The sequence below is a fragment of the Leptosomus discolor genome, chromosome 9, assembly GCF_034619465.1.
Source record: "Leptosomus discolor isolate bLepDis1 chromosome 9, bLepDis1.hap2, whole genome shotgun sequence".
Taxonomy (NCBI): Eukaryota; Metazoa; Chordata; class Aves; order Leptosomiformes; family Leptosomidae; genus Leptosomus; species Leptosomus discolor.
The window spans coordinates 48,665,654-48,683,091 of NC_141399.1; the positions used below are offsets into that span (position 1 = coordinate 48,665,654).

Sequence of the window (17,438 nt, forward strand, 5' to 3'; positions counted from 1 at the left end):
TGGCACGAGCTGTCAGGCACCTGCCCGCTGCTCCCCAGTCCGCACCAGTTCGCTGTCCCAGTGCACGGGGATGGCGGTCATTCAGAGGGGAGAGGTTGCCCTCCCCGGGCAGGGACACCACGAAGCCACCCCGCAGCGCCCGCGGTGTCACCCAGTGTGCCACCAACCTGGAGCCTGAGCTCTGGGGACAGAGACCCGACACCTCCCGCTCTGGGAAGCGACGGGTCGAGGGCCCCGCAGCGCTGCAGACCCCCGAGCGGGCTGCGGCACCCCCCCCAGCTCGCTGCCCACCCCACCGTGCCACCGCTCAAGCACACGGGTTCCCCGGTTGCCGCCGAGCAGCGAACCCCGACGTGGAAAGCCTCGCCACCCGCCCACGCCGTGGGTCTGCCCCCACCGGCACCATCTGGCACGTCTCCCGGCAGCGAAGCTGCTCCCACAGACATTCGCGCTCCTTTCCCTTCCCCGCTCCTCCCAAGTGGGACAGGGGGCTGCTCTGGGCTGGGGAAAGGTTGCCCGGATGGCTCGCTAGATGCCGACGTCCAGGTTCAGGAAGGAGACGTGGCTGTAGAGCTCCGACGAGACCGAGCCGCTCTCCAGGGCGCGGGGCCGGCCAGGCAGCGGGGATGGGGCACGCTCCTCCGTTGAATCCTCACTCTCCGCGCTCCTAAGAAAGTAAAAAAAAAATAAGAACAAAAAAAAAAAGAGAGAGAGAGAGAACTGCTTCAATTGCCACCTCCACCTCCAGCAGCGACCCTGGAGACTTGCCACCTCTTTGCACAGTCCCAAAAGGAACGTGAACACCGACAAGCAGCAGAGACGGCTTGTAAGGTCCGCGATCTGGGAAACAGCTTTGCACAGGATGGTCCACGTCTGCTGAAGGAGCCACCAGCTCCACAAGGAGCAGGTGCCCGGCTTCAGGCCGCAGGGGAGCAACACACCTCCTGCGGTACGCGCCACGATCGTGGGCCCGGATCGCGGGACACAAGGCCCCCCTACCCCTCCTGCTTTGGCCGCAGGGAAGGGCACGAGCTCAAATGCGGAGCCCTCCGTGGGACTGTCCTACCTCGCGGCCACAAAGCGGCCGCACAAAGCCGGCAGGCACGCGCGGGACGGGCAAGAAACGCGCAGGACCGCAGGCAACACCGAGGGCGGAGAAAATTTGGAGGAGGCTAGTGATGGGGCTGAAAACGGAGCAGGCATCGGTGCGACGGAGCCGCGGAGGGGTCGGGGGGCGCAGCGGGGCGAGAGCTGGGGAGGGGCAAGCACACGAAGGGGCGTGCAGCGGGGGAGTCCCGGGGCAGGTGCGGGTGAAGGAGAGCGCGCAGCACAGGCTGGGGAGGGAAAAAGGGAGAAGGGAGCTCCCAGGGATGTCCCAGCTGCTGGGCGTCAGCGCAGGAAGCGAAGGATTCCAGCTGGGGAGTTCAGGCCCAAAAGCGGGGGAAGGCAGAGGAAAGAGGGGCGGGAAGGTCGGCAGGAGTTGTCGGGCGCCGCGGCGAGCGTCGCGGCAGGCGGGCTCCGCGGCAAGGTGTCCCCCCCCGGCAGCACCGCGGGGACTCACGGCACGGCCTTGAGCCTCCTGCGCAAAAGGTGGTCGATGACATCGGGGTCCGTCTGGAACAGTCTCCTCAGGACGTCGCGCTGCAAGTCCGGGGGGACCTGGGAGGGACACGGGGGCGCGCTCGCTCACGGCGCCTCCTCCTCGCTGGAGGAAGACGAGCGGAGGCGGCCAAGGGCAGCCAAAGGACTCCGGGTCACGACGGGCTCACAGAGCCACCTCCCGGGGGTCCGAGCAGGATCTCAGCCCCTGCTTTTCCCCCACTAACCCCGCTCCTTCGGCTCCCTGCAGACCTGACCGCTGCTACGAGGCTTTTTGGGGAGCTGACAGGTCACATTCCCGCAGACCGGTAGGAAACGGACGTTTCTGGCATTTCTCAGGAACCCCCCAAATTTCCTAAAAGTTCCAGAAGGAGTGCCCAGTGTCGGCTCTTGCTGATCCAGGGAGTTTCTGCCGGCGTTTCAAAGCAGCTGCCCAGCCTCCGCTCCAAGGAGAGCGGCTGCGGGACCGCACGGCACCTCCCTGCACCCCCGGGGGCTGCTTCCGAGCGCCCAAGCCCCCCACGAAGCACCCGCGCTGCTCCAGCCGGCGCCTCGCCGTGCGCCCTGCGGGGCTCGGCCACCCCACGGCCATGCCCTCCCCCGAGCGCTGCGCTGCACCGCTCTCATCCTTCCCCACCAGCACCTCCCAGGGCGGTGAAGCAGCACGGAGCCTGTCCCCGGTCTGTCACACCCCGCTGGCACCCGCGCTGCAGCGGGGCAGAGGGGAGGGTGCAGCAGCCAAGGCTTGAAGCCCTCCCAGGCCACCGTGCAGAGCAGGATTGGGGCAGGAGAAGATGCAAGAGGGTCTCAGTGCTGCCTGCGAGGGTGGAGAGAGGCTGGAGCCCAACCCTTCCTCGAGGTGCCTGGGCCCAGAGCGAGCCGCAGCAGGGGCACCGCTGACAAGGGGCAAGTTCCTCCCCTGCGGGTGGTGCAGCCCTGGGACCACCCGGGACGCAGAAGGTCACAGCTCTCCGCCCCCGGGAGTACGTAAACCCCAGCTGGATGCAGCCCTGATCCAGCTTTGAAGCGAGCCCTGATCTGGTCGGTCTGGAGGCCCCAGAGGTCTCTTCCCACACAAACCTCTATGTGACGCTGCAAGATGCTTTCGGGAAGCCCAGGTCGACGCGGCCCCTCGGGCAGGGTGAGCTCCCCCTGCCTCACGCCAAAGCATCCCCTGAAGAGCAGATCTGAAGCGATCCCGGCCTCCCCTGCCCTCCCCAGCTCTCCCCGCTTCTGCCTGAGGCTGGGGCACCTCCACCCCACGCCATCGCCTTCCAGCTCCTTCCGTCTTCTAGGGTCTCCCATTTTTTCCTCTTCTTTCCCCCCCTCTCCCTGGGACTTTAGGGGAGGGAACAGCACTGAGGTGCCAACTCCTCCCGTTGCTCTTGGCTAGTCGTTTCCTGACCCCCAGGAGCCGGGTCAGACACCACCGGGGTGGAAAGCGACAGGGAAGAACAGGACCCGTTCGTGGCGTGGCCCTCGGCTCTGCCTTCACCACGCCAGCACCAAGCCATCCCAAATGAACAGTTACACCCTCCACCAGGAACGAATCACGTTCTCACGAGCCGGCTCGAGCCATCTGCTGGTGAGCGGGGCTGCGAATGCACCCGTCCTGCTGCTGCCGCGAGACGAGTTCGGGGGGAAGGAAAGTTCTGGAGAAGCTGCCCCGGGAAAGCCTCACCTACCATGAACAAGGTCTGGTGGTGCTCAATCAGCCTCTGGAGCACCAGTATGACGGCAGCGCTGTCTTCAAAGTTCATGGCACCAGCGTCTTTCTCCCCAGGCTTCTCTTTCTGAAGGATGTTGGGACCAAAGATCGTGGCCAAGTTTGAAACTGTCATTTTATTCCCAGGAATCTGGTAAGGAAGCGCGAAAGGAAATTGCAGATTAGAGATGCATCGGCATGAGATGTCCCAGGATAGCACCACCCCCCAGGATGGGAACACAAGCTGCTGAGTGAGGCCGCGGTGTTGACCCGGGTCCAGCTGGGTCCCCTCTGGGCTGGTGGCAGGGCAGCAATGAAGGGTCTGCGGTGCTGGAGCACACGCTCGGCCCCTCCTTGCATCAGGGCCTCCACTCCCACCTACCTCACTTTCCCAGCGCCTACCAGAAGGTAACGATCAATATTTCTGTATCATCTGACAATATGGGACAAAACCAGTCTCTGAACCATGGAGACACCTACAGCTCGAATTGCCCAGAGGAACCAAAATCGACCTCAACGCACGGTCATACACCCTTCATGAAAGCGGGAGGTGAAAAACCAGAACCAGCCCCCAAAACCCGCCCCTCGCGCTGCCTACGGGCAGACAGACAGGTCTCTCCGGGGCTACCGCAGCCCAGAAAATCCCTTAGCTGGACCGAGAGCAACGCAGACCTGCCACGGGCCAGGGGATTTACCACCAGCTTGGTTCTGCCAAAGGGTCCACCCAGGCTCGCACGCAGCTCTGCCCGGTTTTAACCAACGAAGTTTGAGCGACCCCTTCTTCACGCAGTCGACCCGCCGGGGCCAGCCTTTCTGTTGCAGCAATCACCAGATTTAGGGTTTTAGGATCCTGCTTAGAAATCCCCTTACTTTTCCCATCTTGATTTGAATATCAAGAATTCTAACTAGTGGGTATTAGTAGGAGAGACTAACGATTATTTTGGGAAGATAAGTCTCAAATGGAATAAATGATCAAATATAAAATAAAATCTGTATTGCCAGTGCTGCTAGCATACCCCTGTAAAGTCCCAGACCTAAGGTGTTTCTTAACCAGTAACTATTAATGATTAAAAGCAAGGATAATATGTTATGGTCCAAGATGTCTGCTAGACAGGACTTAGGATGGTTCCCATTGTGTATAATCTTTGAATTATGACCAAAGTGGGTACGAGCCAAGAGCCTACAAGCCAAGGACATGTTCCTTGACCAAACATGGTCCATTCAAGGAGTGGTCGAGACCTCCGACTCATGGACCACCTACCCAAATGATACCCCCTGCTCACAAGGGACCAATGGAAGACTGCAACAGAGGCTGTGTGCTAATTACATCAGAAACGAGAGAAGAAGAACCAATCATTGAGAGGATGAAAATGAACATGCGTTGTATAGACTGAATCTGTATGAATTTCATGTATAAATATTTGTTGGCTGCAACGCGCAGGCGGACATCTCTGGGAAGGATCCCGTGTCCCCGGTGCGCACCGTTAACAAAGGACGTCTCTGCTGATCTCACTGCACGGGGAGAAGTTTTCCCTACCCCTGCAGATTCCCAACCTTACCTCCTGGCCGTCGGGGCCCCAGGAGCTCTCGGCGTGCCGGGCCACCTCGCTGAGGAACCGCAGGAGCCGGTGCAGCGTGTCGCTGTGGCAGGGGGGCAGCAGGAAGAGCAGGAGCCGCAGGGCAGCCCGCTGCGCCGGCCCCTCCATGGCTGGGCAGAGAGCAGCCCGTCAGCGAGCGCGGCGGGACAGCCCTCGCTGCCACCCCCGGCCACGAGCTCTGGGCTGGCGGCCTGCCCTTCACCCCGCCCGGGCGGGGGTAAGCGCCCCGGGGGGGGGGGGATTCGCGAAGCCGCCCCTCGCAGGCGGCGCGACCCGCTGGGCTGCGCTCCCCGCCGAGCCGCGCCGGGACCCGGTGCTGAGCCCGGTCCTTGCGCACAAAGAAAATTCCCTTTTTCCCCTCCTCCCCCCCTTACAAAACCGAACGGGGCGGGTGGACGGCGCAGAGCGAGCCGCCGCGCTGGGGGTACTCACAGGCGGTGCTGAGGAAGGCTGCATAGAGCTCCCTGGGCACCAGCGGGTCCGGCATGTCCCGAAGAAACTCTTTGAGCAGAGCAGCCACATCGTGAACGCTTTGATGCTCATCCAAGAAAACATCCAGCCCTCGGTCAAACTCTTCCCTCAGCTTAGAGATGGAAGGAGCGGGAAGAATAAAAGCAACGGTCAGTCGTTCTTTAGACGGGTCAGGCCGCCAGGATCGGTCCCTGCACAGACCCTGCCGCAACGGCGGGATGGGAGGGTCGGCTGCTCCCCACGCCCCCCTGACGCAGGGCACCCCCAGTAAAGGCAGGCCAGAGCCCAACAGCCTGCTGCTGCCCAGCGGCTGGGCCACGGGACCCGAAGGAGCTGCTGGCGGGCGAAGGGAACCCAGAGAGGGCTCCCAAGTGCCACCCAGGGGGTGGAGGCTCATCTGCTAAAGGCAGCTTGGAGCGGGGAAGCCTGCTCCCCACGGCCGGGAGGAGGACACAGCAGCAGGTTAGAGGCTGTCTCTGACGTTGCAGACCTCTCCACGTCAACGCCCGCTTCGCTCATTCCCCACCCGCGGACGCGGCGCTGCTGCAGAGGGTGCAGCGTACGCCCTTACCTGCTGAACTCTCTTCTTGGAGCTCCCAACCCTGAAGATGCCCACCGTTTGGAGACCTGGGAGACAGAGAGGTTAGTGCTCTGCGACCCCACAGCCCCCTGCCGCCCCGACCAGTCCTTGGAGCACCTCGACGTCGTGGAAACGGCTTCTCTCGCGCTGCAGGCGAGGCAGCGCGCCCTTCCCTGCTCCCGGTAAAAGGAAAGGTTTTGGAGCCACGAGATTTTTTGGGGTTGTCTGTGGGTCAGGGAGGAGATCTCCACGTACAGTCACCGTCTGTACCCTTCGCCATCTGAGCTAGGTGCTGGATTTGCAGGGGCAGTCGAGGCCAGAGCGCACCAGGAGACGGGTCACCGATACGCACGGTGACATCCACTTCTCAGCCCGGAGGACTCGCCCTGGGTGGCTTTTCAGGAGCGTGCCCTGCCCCAGGAACCAGCTGCCTCCTCCCATCTCGGGGGACGGCCAGGCCAGGCCGCCCCAGCCCCGCAGGGATGACGGGTTTTACCAGCCCCCCGTGGGCCGGAGAGACGCGCGTGTTTACCGTGCGCTTCGATGTGCTCGCAACACCTGTCCACGATCCGCGGGACCTGCCAGGCGATGGGGTTGAGGCTCAACATCTTCTTCTTGCCCAGGCTTCTCCGCGGATCCAGCTCGTGGGGGTGTGACAGCTGCAGGGCCTCCAGCAGCTTGGAAGCGTTGTCGCTCAGGTCAGCGATGGAGTCCACGGACATCGCCCCCTGAGGCGGAGCAGAGGCGGTTCGCAGGGCGGCAGGAACCACCCCACAAGACCCCAGCGCACCAGAAGTTTGGGGGAAAGGGAGGCATCGCCTCTGAACGCAGGCGGAGGTCTACAGAGGCTGCCTGGGCTTGCAGGAGAAGCGCAGAGAGACTCCGTCCTCTCCCTGACAGCTCTCGCTGGCGGGCGCTGCAGCCTCCCCGCGGGGGCAGACCCCACACCGCACGCAGGGCAAGAGGAAACGTCCCCAAATCTTTCACTTCTGGACGCACAACACCCCGGGTTTAGTTCCCTGCGCTGGAGCTGCTGCAGCCCGGGGGCTACAGGCCCTTCCCAAAGAGGGAGCCAACGCGACCCACCGCCCACGGCCACGACTTCTGGGGGAATTCCGCAAGGGCGAGGCCCAGCCTCCACGATGGCGTGTGATGGAGGAGCAGAAAAACCCACGCTGGGATCGTTTGGGTCGGAAAGGACCTTTAAGGTCACCGAGTCCAACCCTTAACCCAGCACTGCCAAGGCCACCGCTGAACCGTGTCCCTAAGCGCCACATCTACGCGTCTTAAATACCTCCAGGGATGGGGACCCAACCGCTTCCCCGGGCAGCCTGTTCCAGGGCTTAGCAACCCTTTTGGTGAAGGACTCTTCCCTAATGACAAATTTTCCTGATGATGAGTGTCTTCCTATCCCTATCCACCTCTGGCTGCCTGGCCAAGTCCTGCTCCGTAAGAGTGGAGATAGCAAAGAGCGTCCCAGCCCTCACAGTCCATCTCCTGGGGGAACCAGCGGCATCCCCCCTCCCCGAGGGCAGACCGGGACCGACCCAGCACAAACAACTCACGTTCATCAAGACAAGACCCTGGGAAACCCTCTACTGCCGAAGCCAGAGCCTCCCCTGACCTGCAGCCCCACCACGGCACAGCCCCCGTGCGCAGTCGTACCCTGCGCTGGCTCCAGGAGCTGTTGGGGAGAAAAGTTGGGGAAAGCGGCTCCTCCGGGAAGACCTCGCAGGGTACGAGGCCGCAGCTCCTGCCCGTCGGGGACCTCTTCTGCCTCTGGGCCCGAAATCTCGTCACTGTCGCTTCCACCTCCAGGCAGAGCCGGCGGCTGTTCCTCACCGCCTCCTTCAGCTGCTTGGAGGCGCGGTCATTGGCGATGACTTGGAAGAGCGGGATGCCGAAAGTCTGAGGAGAGCAGTCTGGGGAAAAACACGGGGGAAAAGGAGAAAAGTGACCTGTGATCGCCCACGGAATCCATATGTGACGAGGAGGTCTGTAGCTTGCATCCAGGCCGGCAGTCCTACAGCTGTCAGTGCCCTTGCATGCCCTGTTCCCTCTGCTCTCTGCTCCCCAGGGGCCTGGAGGGCCTGGAGTGGGTGGGAAGAGCATCCCCAAAGGCCCTGGGCAAACCAAAGGGGAGCTGCTGCCCCTAGAAAGCCCCGGGGCACTGCGTGGTGGGGGTCAGGGTGCCGGGCAGCCAGGGAGCCGAGCGGGGAGGGCACGGTGCGGGAGCTGGCGTGCCGGAGGAAGGGCCGGGAATAAAACCGGCCTCCATCCACGCGCCTGTTGCAGCCTGTGCCAGCCTTTGCTGAACCTTCCTTCCTTTCACGGGTTAGAGTCACCAAGATGCCACAGCGCCTATGAAGTGGAGGCTTCACAAACCCCCAGAAACATTTGCTACGGAAGATTCTTACTAAATTGCAACCTCCAGTTTTCTGTAGGGTTTGCATCAGCTATGTCTGCTCCAGAACAGCCGTGGTATTAATGGCGTTTTCCCCAAACAACTTCTCCCCCTCCATACCCCCTTGCCGATGCAAGGGGAGCTCTACTTCCTTCCAGCCTCCACGCCGTGCTGGGCCAAGGGGTTTTGCAACCGGAGCACAAGCCACAAATCCATTCAGTAAAACACCAGACCACTGCTCAACAATCTCCTCGAGCGGATTTTGTACTGGGGTGAAGAAAATCAGCATCAAAAAGCCCCCAGTCAGGACGTTTGTGGAGCTATCGTCACACCTCACCCTGGAGAGCAGCAAAACCACGCGGGACAAAGCACCTCGCTGGATCCGGGCGCTGCCCAGCTCAGCCCCACCAACACCCACCCCTTGAGAGCAGGGACCAACACCCGGGTAGAGGGGAGGCTGCTCACCTTTCTTCTCCTTTGAAAAGCTCTCCAGTTTCTGGCGGATGGATTTACTGCCTTTAGGTCCCACTACAAGGAGACAAGAAAGCCAAGGTTCTGCATCATCAGGCTGTTTTGGGGCGGTCTCCCCCTAAAGACGTTTGCCTTCCCCACCCTCGTGGGCAGAGCGCGGCCACAGGCGCCTCCCGCGGGCAGAGGGACGCTGTGGCCACGGGATGGCACGGTGGGCATCAGCTGCCCAGGGCAAACAGCCCCAGAGACGGGCCACCACCACCCCTTCCACCCCGATCCACACCCAGGCGCCTGGGCCGGGGGGGTCCCACAGACCGAGGAGAGGACGACAACGTCTTTTCACCGAGGTGCACGACAGCGAGCTCGACGCTGCGCGTCCTTCAAAGGTTTCGTCTTCCTTGGCCATCTCCCGCTCGAACCTCGTTCCTCCAGCCTTGGCCAAAAGGAGCTGCAGGTCAGGAGGGCCGCGCTGAGGGCTCAGCTGCCTGCTCTAAGGTCCGAGGTGCTGCAGCCGTTTGTTGGGATGGAACGAGGTACGTACGGGCGGTGGGAAGGGAAAGGGCAGCCTGGGGGGCGGGGGGTGGGAATCAAAGCTGACGGTTGTCCCAAAGGGTGGTTCGCAAGGGGGTGCACACCCTGTGCTCCGCATCATCTGGATCTCTGGAGATACGAGGGTCCAAAGAGGTGCTGAACTGGAGGAAAACACTAGCTGTGCCACAGCTGTTCATTAAAGAAGGCAGGAACTTCCCGTGGGTCGGTGTTGGGGAGCAAGTACGGACCGGTGGATGGACCCAAAACGCAGCCCAAATCCAGGCATTTCCAAACGTTATGACCTTCCCTTCAAAACACTGGGAGAATGTTGTGGGCACGATCGTTTCATCCTCGGCGTCTCACGTTGACTCTCAGCCAACCAACCCCCGAAAGAGCCACCGGCGGGTAGAAACCCACAGGCCTCACGGACGGACAAAAGGAAGGAGGGGATCCCCGGCAGCCACTGCTCCCTTATAAACTGGGGGGGGGCACAAGAGCGACGTCCAAAATACACACGAGGATGAGGCCAGGACTGTGCAGCCTCCCGGTCCTGCCGAGAGCAGCCCGTCGGACACAACGCAGCCCACTTGTGACCCCCAGAGAAGCTGCTGCTGCTGCTGCTGCAGGGTGTGACTGAAAACGGGCTCACAACGGCTCAAAATAAAACCAAAACAAATAAGAAAAGGAACCAGGATGTTTGTGGCCAGAGTCCCCCAGCCTGCGGTGGCTGGCGCTGCAGCCCTGGGGCAACCGGGAGTTCTGGGAACGGGAGGGGGGGCTCGCTCTCTGTTTTTTCCTCTTCTTGAGGCCGTTTCACCGCGTGAAATCTGCCAGACGTTAATTAAGACAGGAATCCAAGCGGACATCGCCCCGAGCAAGGACTTGCTGTACAGCATGAGGCTGGGCACGAGGAAATGCTCCTTCCCTGGGGAGAGGTCCCCAGAGATGCGGGGGATGCTCCATCCTTGGGATGGTGCCGGTGACATCCCTGGTGCGAGCGGGCGGTGGGGCTGGAGACCCCCAGCTGCCCCGGGGGCTGGCGAGCCGCAGGCACCCCCTGCCCTGCTGGGATGCCAACGTACGTCCCAGGGCAGAGGGGGCATTTCATTCAACAGTTCAATTTGGGTAACGATTAAATTTGGGGAGGAGCCAGCTGATCCCCAGCTCGCTGCGCTTGCTTGGCTGGACGCGGGGATGTCGGGGGACGTGGGGAACCCAGACAATGCCCCTGGGTCTGTGCAGGCCAGGGCAGAGGAGCTCAGTCCCTGCGGGGCTTCTATAATGGGCAGATGAATAATGGCAGCAGCGCATCTTCTCGCCTCGCACGAGCCCCATCCCAGCACCAGGGCTTTGTCTTGGACATCAATCAAAAAGGCAAAGCCTGTCCCATTCCAACGGCATTAAGAGAGACCCCAGGGAAGCCCTTGCCAAGTCGTGTTGCATCTGGTTTGGATTAGGGGGATCAGAGGCAGGCAACAGGCAAGGTCACATTCTCACACTCCTATGGACGCACAAACCCTCCTCAAGAGGCCGACCGGGCCTTCGAGGCTCAGACCAGGGCAGGGAACGAAAAACGAAGCGGACCAAAACGCGCCGCAAAGGTCCTTCCACAAACGTCACGCCGCGTTACGAAGCGGGGGCGCGGGGACGAGCAGCGGTAACGGCTCAGACCTCACCCCCGCCCTCACAGGAGCCGTCCTCTCCCGTCCCCTACCTTTAGCCAGGCTGAGATCTCCCACGAGCAGCTTCTCCTGCAGCTGGTACAGAGCAATCTCTTGCAGACTGGCTCTTTCCAGCTCCGAAAGGCTGTGCAGGGGCACAGGCTGCATTTCGGTGCTTTGTCCTGGCACAAGAGCCAAGAAGAAAGTCCTCTGGAAAACACAGACGTACAAAAACAAGAGTCAGGAGCACGTCGTGGAGACGCCTGCTTCAGGGGAGAGGCGGCTGTGTCTTTGGGAGATGCTCGGCCCTCTTTCCCCCCGCCCCGAAGAGCCCAGTGAGCTGTAGGTGCCCCAGCCACACCGTCTCACTTCGGCCTTCCAAGCAAAGGAGGCATCAGGGAGCACGTGAGGGACCCCAGCCCTGGCTTCCAAGCCCCCCGGGGGCTCCCTGAGGCACCTCAGTGCTTGGCAGAGCGCTCCCTGGCCAAATCCAGCTGCCTTCTGTTTCCCCACGAAGCCCAGCACCGTCAGGCTCGCGTACACACGACGGGGCACATCCTGACTAGCCAGAGCGGGGACCGCGGTCCCGATGCTGGGACTGGGCCGCTCTCCGCCATGGGAACACAGTTCCTGGCTGGCATCAGCCTCGAGACCGCGCTCCACGTGAGCCGAGCCAGGACGGGGGCGAGCCCGACCCCCTCCTCACCCAACCTAGAAGGCACCACGTGTTCCAAAGCCCAACAAAAACTTGCGCCAGGGAAACCCTGCCCGGCCTGACGCCTTATCCGACACCTCCCCTTCCCACCCGGGAGCTGCTCAGCGAACGACACGCACACGGCGCCGGGGCCACCCCCGCAGCGCGTCCCCACGTCGCACCCACGGACCCAACCCTCAGCCGCCGGCGTTGGCTCCCTCGGGATCAGCTCTGGACACGCTCGGACTTGGGCTTTTCTTCGCCCTCCTCCTGCCCCCTGAAGAAGCGGCAGCGCCTGACGAAAAGCTGCCGGGGCAGCCCGAGCCTTCCCCAGCCCCCTCCAGACCCCCGCCTTGCTTCGCCCCCGCCCTCCAACCATCTCCACCGAAGTCAGGGAGGGGTCGAACGTTCTGGCGTGACGTTAACAGGTCCCAGCAGCCCATTTTCAGGCAAACCAGCAAAGCGCTGCTCCCGGCCAGCCCCTGACTGCGGCTCAGCGCAGGCAAAACCACGGGCTCTGGGTGGAAAGGGCTCGGGACGGGACCTTTGGAGGATGCTGTGCCGATGTACACCCCTCCTCTCCCTCACCCACGTCCCACCACGTGTTGGATGCTGTGCAGACCTTCGACAGGAGTTACTGAGGAGCAGTGGTGGCCTCCCGGGAGAGCTCCGAGGGGCTCTGGCTCGGGCTGGGTCGTGGTGGCCGTTCGGCGTGGGGCTGCGTGCCCGCTGCTGCGCGGGGAGGGGCTGGACAGATGCTCCCCGCAGGGCGAGCGAAGAGCAGAGAGCTTTGGGGTTTTTCAGCCACGAGAAACTTCTGAAACCTAAAAAGCAGCACGCAGCCCACCAAGCAAGACTTATGGTCTGCTTTTTACTCACAAGCTCTTCTCTACCTTTTTCCTCCCGTTTTAAATTGGTTCATTCCTGAATTTAACGCTGAGCTTTGACTCCTACGATTCGGACACTCCCAGCACCGACCAGCGCTGCCGAAGCCAACCCACGCCTTTACCCCCAGCGCAGGCGGGACCGCAGCCCCGCACCGCTCACGGCCCGTCTTTGGGGAGCCCCCGCCGGTGTCCGCAGCCTCCTGGCGAGGCCCCGCAGGGCCCCACGCTGGCGCCCGGCTCCTCGCCCCGCACTAACCTGGCGGTCCCAGCCCGCGCCGCCGCGCCGGCGCCCAGTGAACCCGACCACGGTCCAAAGAGCAAACGGCAGCAGCAAAGGGCAGGAAGGACCAAGGTTCCCAGCACTCGCAGGGAAAGGAGGTGGTCAGGGCACGGGCTCCGGAGGGAGCCTTCCCAGGGAGAAGTCATTCGCTGTCTGTAAGGGGTCACTCAAACTGAAATAACACCAGGTCCTGCCAAGCTTTGCAAACAGAGACCCTGGGAGATGAGCTCCCCGGGACAGCCCGGGTCGGGGGGAGAAGGGGGCACAGAGAAAGCAGCAAGAACATCTCCGCTCGCCAGCGAGAGCTCCCGCGCTTCGGCCACACCAGAAAGGGGGGACGAGGCGAAGCGGGAGCCTCCCGGCAGGACAGGAGACGCTGGGGTGGACAGGCAGCCCCCGAGACAAAGGAAAGGACCAAAGGAAAGTACCTTTGTGCAGGGAAGCTCACGGCTCCGGGCACAGCCCGCGTCCCCAGCCCTGCCCGAGCCGGAGGGACGGTCGGAGCGGAGTCACGGCGGATGCGGGCGCCGTGGGGCGAGGAGGAGGAAACCTGATTAGGAGAGGGAGCAGGACAGAGGGAGAGCAGGAAGGAGAAGGCAGGGCGAGGGGCTGCTTATCTGGCCCCACCATAAGTGGGAGCAGCCCCGTAAAACACCGCCGTCCCCAGCAGCCCCGTAAAACGCCACCGTCACCAGCTTTCTGATCAACTCCTGCTTCAACTGAAAACCCCAAAAAACCCAGCCTGACTCCTGGCGTTTATGCTCCCAGGAGCACGCTGGGTGGGGACCACCACCACCACCCCCCCCTTCAAGCTCCCCGCTGGCAGCCCGGTGGGTGTCCCTGCCCCGGGATGGGTGACGATGCCCCGCAGAGCCCCACAGGGCAGCGGGGTGGGCAGGGGGCGGCAGGAGAGCTCACTCCAGCCTGGGCGGGCACCCATGAGGGGGCAAAAGCCAGAGTCCTGCAAATCCTCCTTCAGAGGGGGACGTGGTAGAAGAAGCCCTGCTGACCCACACCCAGAAATACCAAGCCTTTCGCTGGGAGCGTTAACCTGGCACTTCCTCTCCGCAATGACTTTCCCTGCTTATTTTTAGGACCGGGGCTTATTTAAGGAAACCTCAGAGGAAAAGCTCAGCTCAGCGCCCCCCTTCTCTTCCCAAGGAGCTGTAGCTTCCCCCCCATTTCCAGCAGCAAGGTCCCTCTCTTCCCAGCTGGAGTGAAGGGCTGACATTTACCTTCCTCGTGTCCCTCTCGCAGCCCAGGCTCCCTCCTCTCCCTTCCAGGCGATGGTTTTCAAAGCAGCGTCTCCGCCGCGGCTGGTGCGGCCCCGTGGAGCCGGCGGGAGGAGAAGCAGAGAAGTGACGGAGAGGAGACGCTGCAGCCGAAGACGGCCGAGGGGAGGAGAGGGGGGATGAGAACGCGAATTTTCTGCCAAAAGAAATGAGAGCCAGAAACGTCGCGTGGAGAGAGAGGGCAGGGTTACGTGGGAAGGAACGGCGCTTCCCACGCCTGACAGCGTTTGCGCCTTGGCCGGGGATCGGTCGTTGCTCAACCCATCCCCTCCGTCCCCAAGCTTTCCCCACTTACCCACCAGTAACCAGGGCACCCTCCGAAGCCTCAGCTGCTCCGGCAGACGAAACCCGAAAGGGAAATCTGCTGCCTGGGCGCTGGCCGGGGAGGGCCAGCGGGTGGTTTGCACCTTGGCTCGCCGTGAGGACCTCTCAGCTGCTCCACCACAGCATCTGCGCAAGGACCGAGTCCCCAGCGTGGGCAGGCTGGGCCAGGCACGTGGCAAAACACGTGTGAACACCCAAAATCGGCACCTCCTCGCACGCTGGCGCGGCCACGAGCGCCTCGGGGAGCGCAGCCGGGCTCCTGGTCCGCGACACGGCGAGGACGGGGGCGCAACAGCGCGTCCCCCGCGCAGAGCCGTGCTGCCCCAGCTCTGCCACAGCCGGGGAGAGGCTGGGCTGAGGACGCGGTGCGGGGCCCCGGGAAGCCACCCGGTGACCCCTCTGCGGGGGCCTGGGGGCAGGCTGCCAGCCTGCGGGCTAAGGACCACGTCTGCGGCCAGGTCACAGCGCTGGGGCGACAGCCCTCATCTAGGGCTTGTCTCGCCGCCGCTGATGCTAACAGGGGAGCAAAGGGTCCCCCGGCCCCCCCGAGGGCTCTGCTGTTCCCCAGAGCTGCTGTCCCGGGGCCAGGAGTGCCAGGCAGAGTCCCGAATGGGATGTCCCCCAACTGGTGGCCCTCCCGTCCCCACGGGGATCTCCAGCCTCAGCTTCCACGTAGCAAAACTCAAACCCCGGGATGCTCAGACTGATCTCCAGAGCACCTTCCCCCCAGGGGGGTCTGGGTTACCCGCAGGCTCCCATTTCAACCAGACCCCTCCTGCTCATTCAGGGCCCAGCTCCGACCCCGCCTGCTGCCCGAGGGATCTCTGCACCTCCTGCTCCAGCAGGCACCAGTTGCCACTAGCCGACTCGCTTCCTTCCCCGCAGCGCCTGCGCTGTGAGGGGCCACAGCCAGGCTCGCAGCTTCCTCCAAAACGGGCAGCCATCGCACGGGAACCCCCTTCACAGGCTGCTGCCGCCTCCCATTTTCTCCACGTTCCGCCTCATCGCCCGTCTTTGGCACCAAGGATAAACCAGGGTGCTGCGCCGCGCCGCACGCCCACCCCAAACACCACCCCAGCCAGCCAACCCCAGCTCCTTTCAAGGAGGAGGTCACAGACCCCGAATTCGCTGCCTGTGGTGTAAACCATCAGAAGAGGCTGGAGAGCAAGGAGGGGGTGTTCCGTAGCAGTTTGCTGCTGATCACTTGCTGGCTCAAATTTTGTGAGTGCTCTTGAAGTTTACTGCAAGGACAGCGAAGCCCCGCGTTGGCAGAGGACTCGGGATGGAGCACCCCCTTTCCCGTAGCAGGCCACCTAAGCCGGGTGAGGAAAAGAAAGCAGCAGGGCCAAGATTTGCCCATACAAAAAAAAAAAGTTTATTCCTTAAAAATACAACGTCCACCTGCAGCGACACAACTACTCGGAACATTCCTTTGGAAGGGTTTTCACTGCTCCCGGCGCAGGAAGCCTTCAGCGCCAGGAGCAAGGAGGGTGGGCAGCCCCGTCCCGACAGAAAGGTTCCTTTCACCCATTCCTGCTGCCCGCACCCAGCCGAGCTGCAGGAGACACCCAGACACCCGCTCCCAGAGCTCTCCCTGGTGCCAGAGAGGGTTTGGGACCCGCAGGGGCATCCCACCTGCCCCCTCGCCGTCCAGGGGGCCCATCTGCAGCACGGATTTCTCCTGGCGGCAAAGAGCACACGAGGGTTCAGGGACACCTCAGGCCCTCGGCACAGAAACCCCGGGGCGGGGAAGCAGCAGGACCCAGGACTCCTCTGGCCCTGAGTCGCTCCGACAGCTCCGCTCCCTCCCGCCGCCCCCCAGAACCACCCGCCCGCTCCCCCCCGCCGCTGCGGAAGGCAGCCCCAGCCGCGCCCCAGCGCGGCTCCCCCCCACCCCAGCCCCCAGGGGAGGGGGCTCTCGCTGGCCAAAGCCCAGCTCCCACCCCGCGCCCGGCAGCCGACGCTCCGAGGACGGGAGCCCAACGGCTCCTTCTGCCGCAGCCGCCCCCGCGATTCGGGGGAGCCCCAGCCCCCGCGCCCCGCTCGCCCGCTGGGCTCCTCTGGGCGCAGCCGGGGACGTGCCCTTCCCGACGGGGTGGGCTCCGGCCACGTCTGCCCGCGGGGCTCTACAGCAGCCCGGGTCCCCCAGGTTTCTCCCCGTTTTCCGAAGGAGAGGTCCCTGCTGAGCACTGACCGCCCTGTTCTCTCTCCGCCCGGCTGCAAGGGGTGGCGGAGGGGACAGGAGGCGACGGCAGCGAGCTCCCGCCCGGCGCAGCAGGCACGTCTCCTCCATGGCCACCCCACCTTCCCAGGGGTAACGGGCACGAGGCTCTGCCAGCGGAACCGAACGAGGACGACGGCTCAGGGAGCTCGGAGGTGTCGCCGAGGTGAAGGCAGCCCGCGCCCGGCCTCCGAACGGCTTCCGCACAGCCAGGCGGGCTGCGATCCCAGCTGACCCCCTGCCGAAGGGAGCAGAAGGCCCAACGGGCAGAACGGACCCACTTCTTCGGGAATTCTGCTGCCTCCCTGGGGTGCGGGTTAAAGAGGGGAAGGGAAAGCCTCCTACCCCGGTAGGGCCCTCCCGTTACCATCCATGATCGATTTTTCAGGTAGCGGCGACGAGGCTGCACCACGAGAAATCCGAGGGCAACCAAGAGAGACTTCGAGGCCTTGGGGCGACTGGCGAAGGGATCCGGAGCACGAGGGCTCTTCTCCCCTGTCCTTCCAGCTGCTTCCAGGGAAGAACGAAGAGGCGGCAGCAGATCACTCCCTGGCTCCGAGCCTGGCGCCACCGGCAGAGTTCGGGGTTTCGATCACGGGTCGGTCTACACGACACCAGGCCTGTCTGCGCCCGTCACGCAGGGGGAAAGGGATAAAACCAGGCTCGGTACTGGGACCAGTTCTGCTTCACATGATCCACGCTCTGGAGGAGGGGATGGAG

At 63.2% G+C, this 17,438-nt stretch overlaps 1 protein-coding gene across 1 annotated transcript; it reads right to left on the minus strand.

Annotated features, from left to right (window-relative positions):
* Positions 1-485: 485 nt before the first annotated feature.
* On the minus strand, positions 486-11,236 carry ARHGAP36 (Rho GTPase activating protein 36). The gene is made up of 10 exons (XM_086470300.1): positions 11,074-11,236; positions 8,823-8,885; positions 7,619-7,875; positions 6,486-6,681; positions 5,945-6,000; positions 5,335-5,485; positions 4,864-5,012; positions 3,285-3,455; positions 1,562-1,659; positions 486-667 (listed from the first exon to the last, which is right to left on the minus strand). The coding sequence occupies exons 1-10, from the start codon at positions 11,186-11,188 to the stop codon at positions 529-531; spliced, it is 1,395 nt and encodes a 464-aa protein (XP_086326426.1). The 5' UTR covers positions 11,189-11,236; the 3' UTR covers positions 486-528.
* Between the last annotated feature and the right edge of the window lie 6,202 nt (positions 11,237-17,438).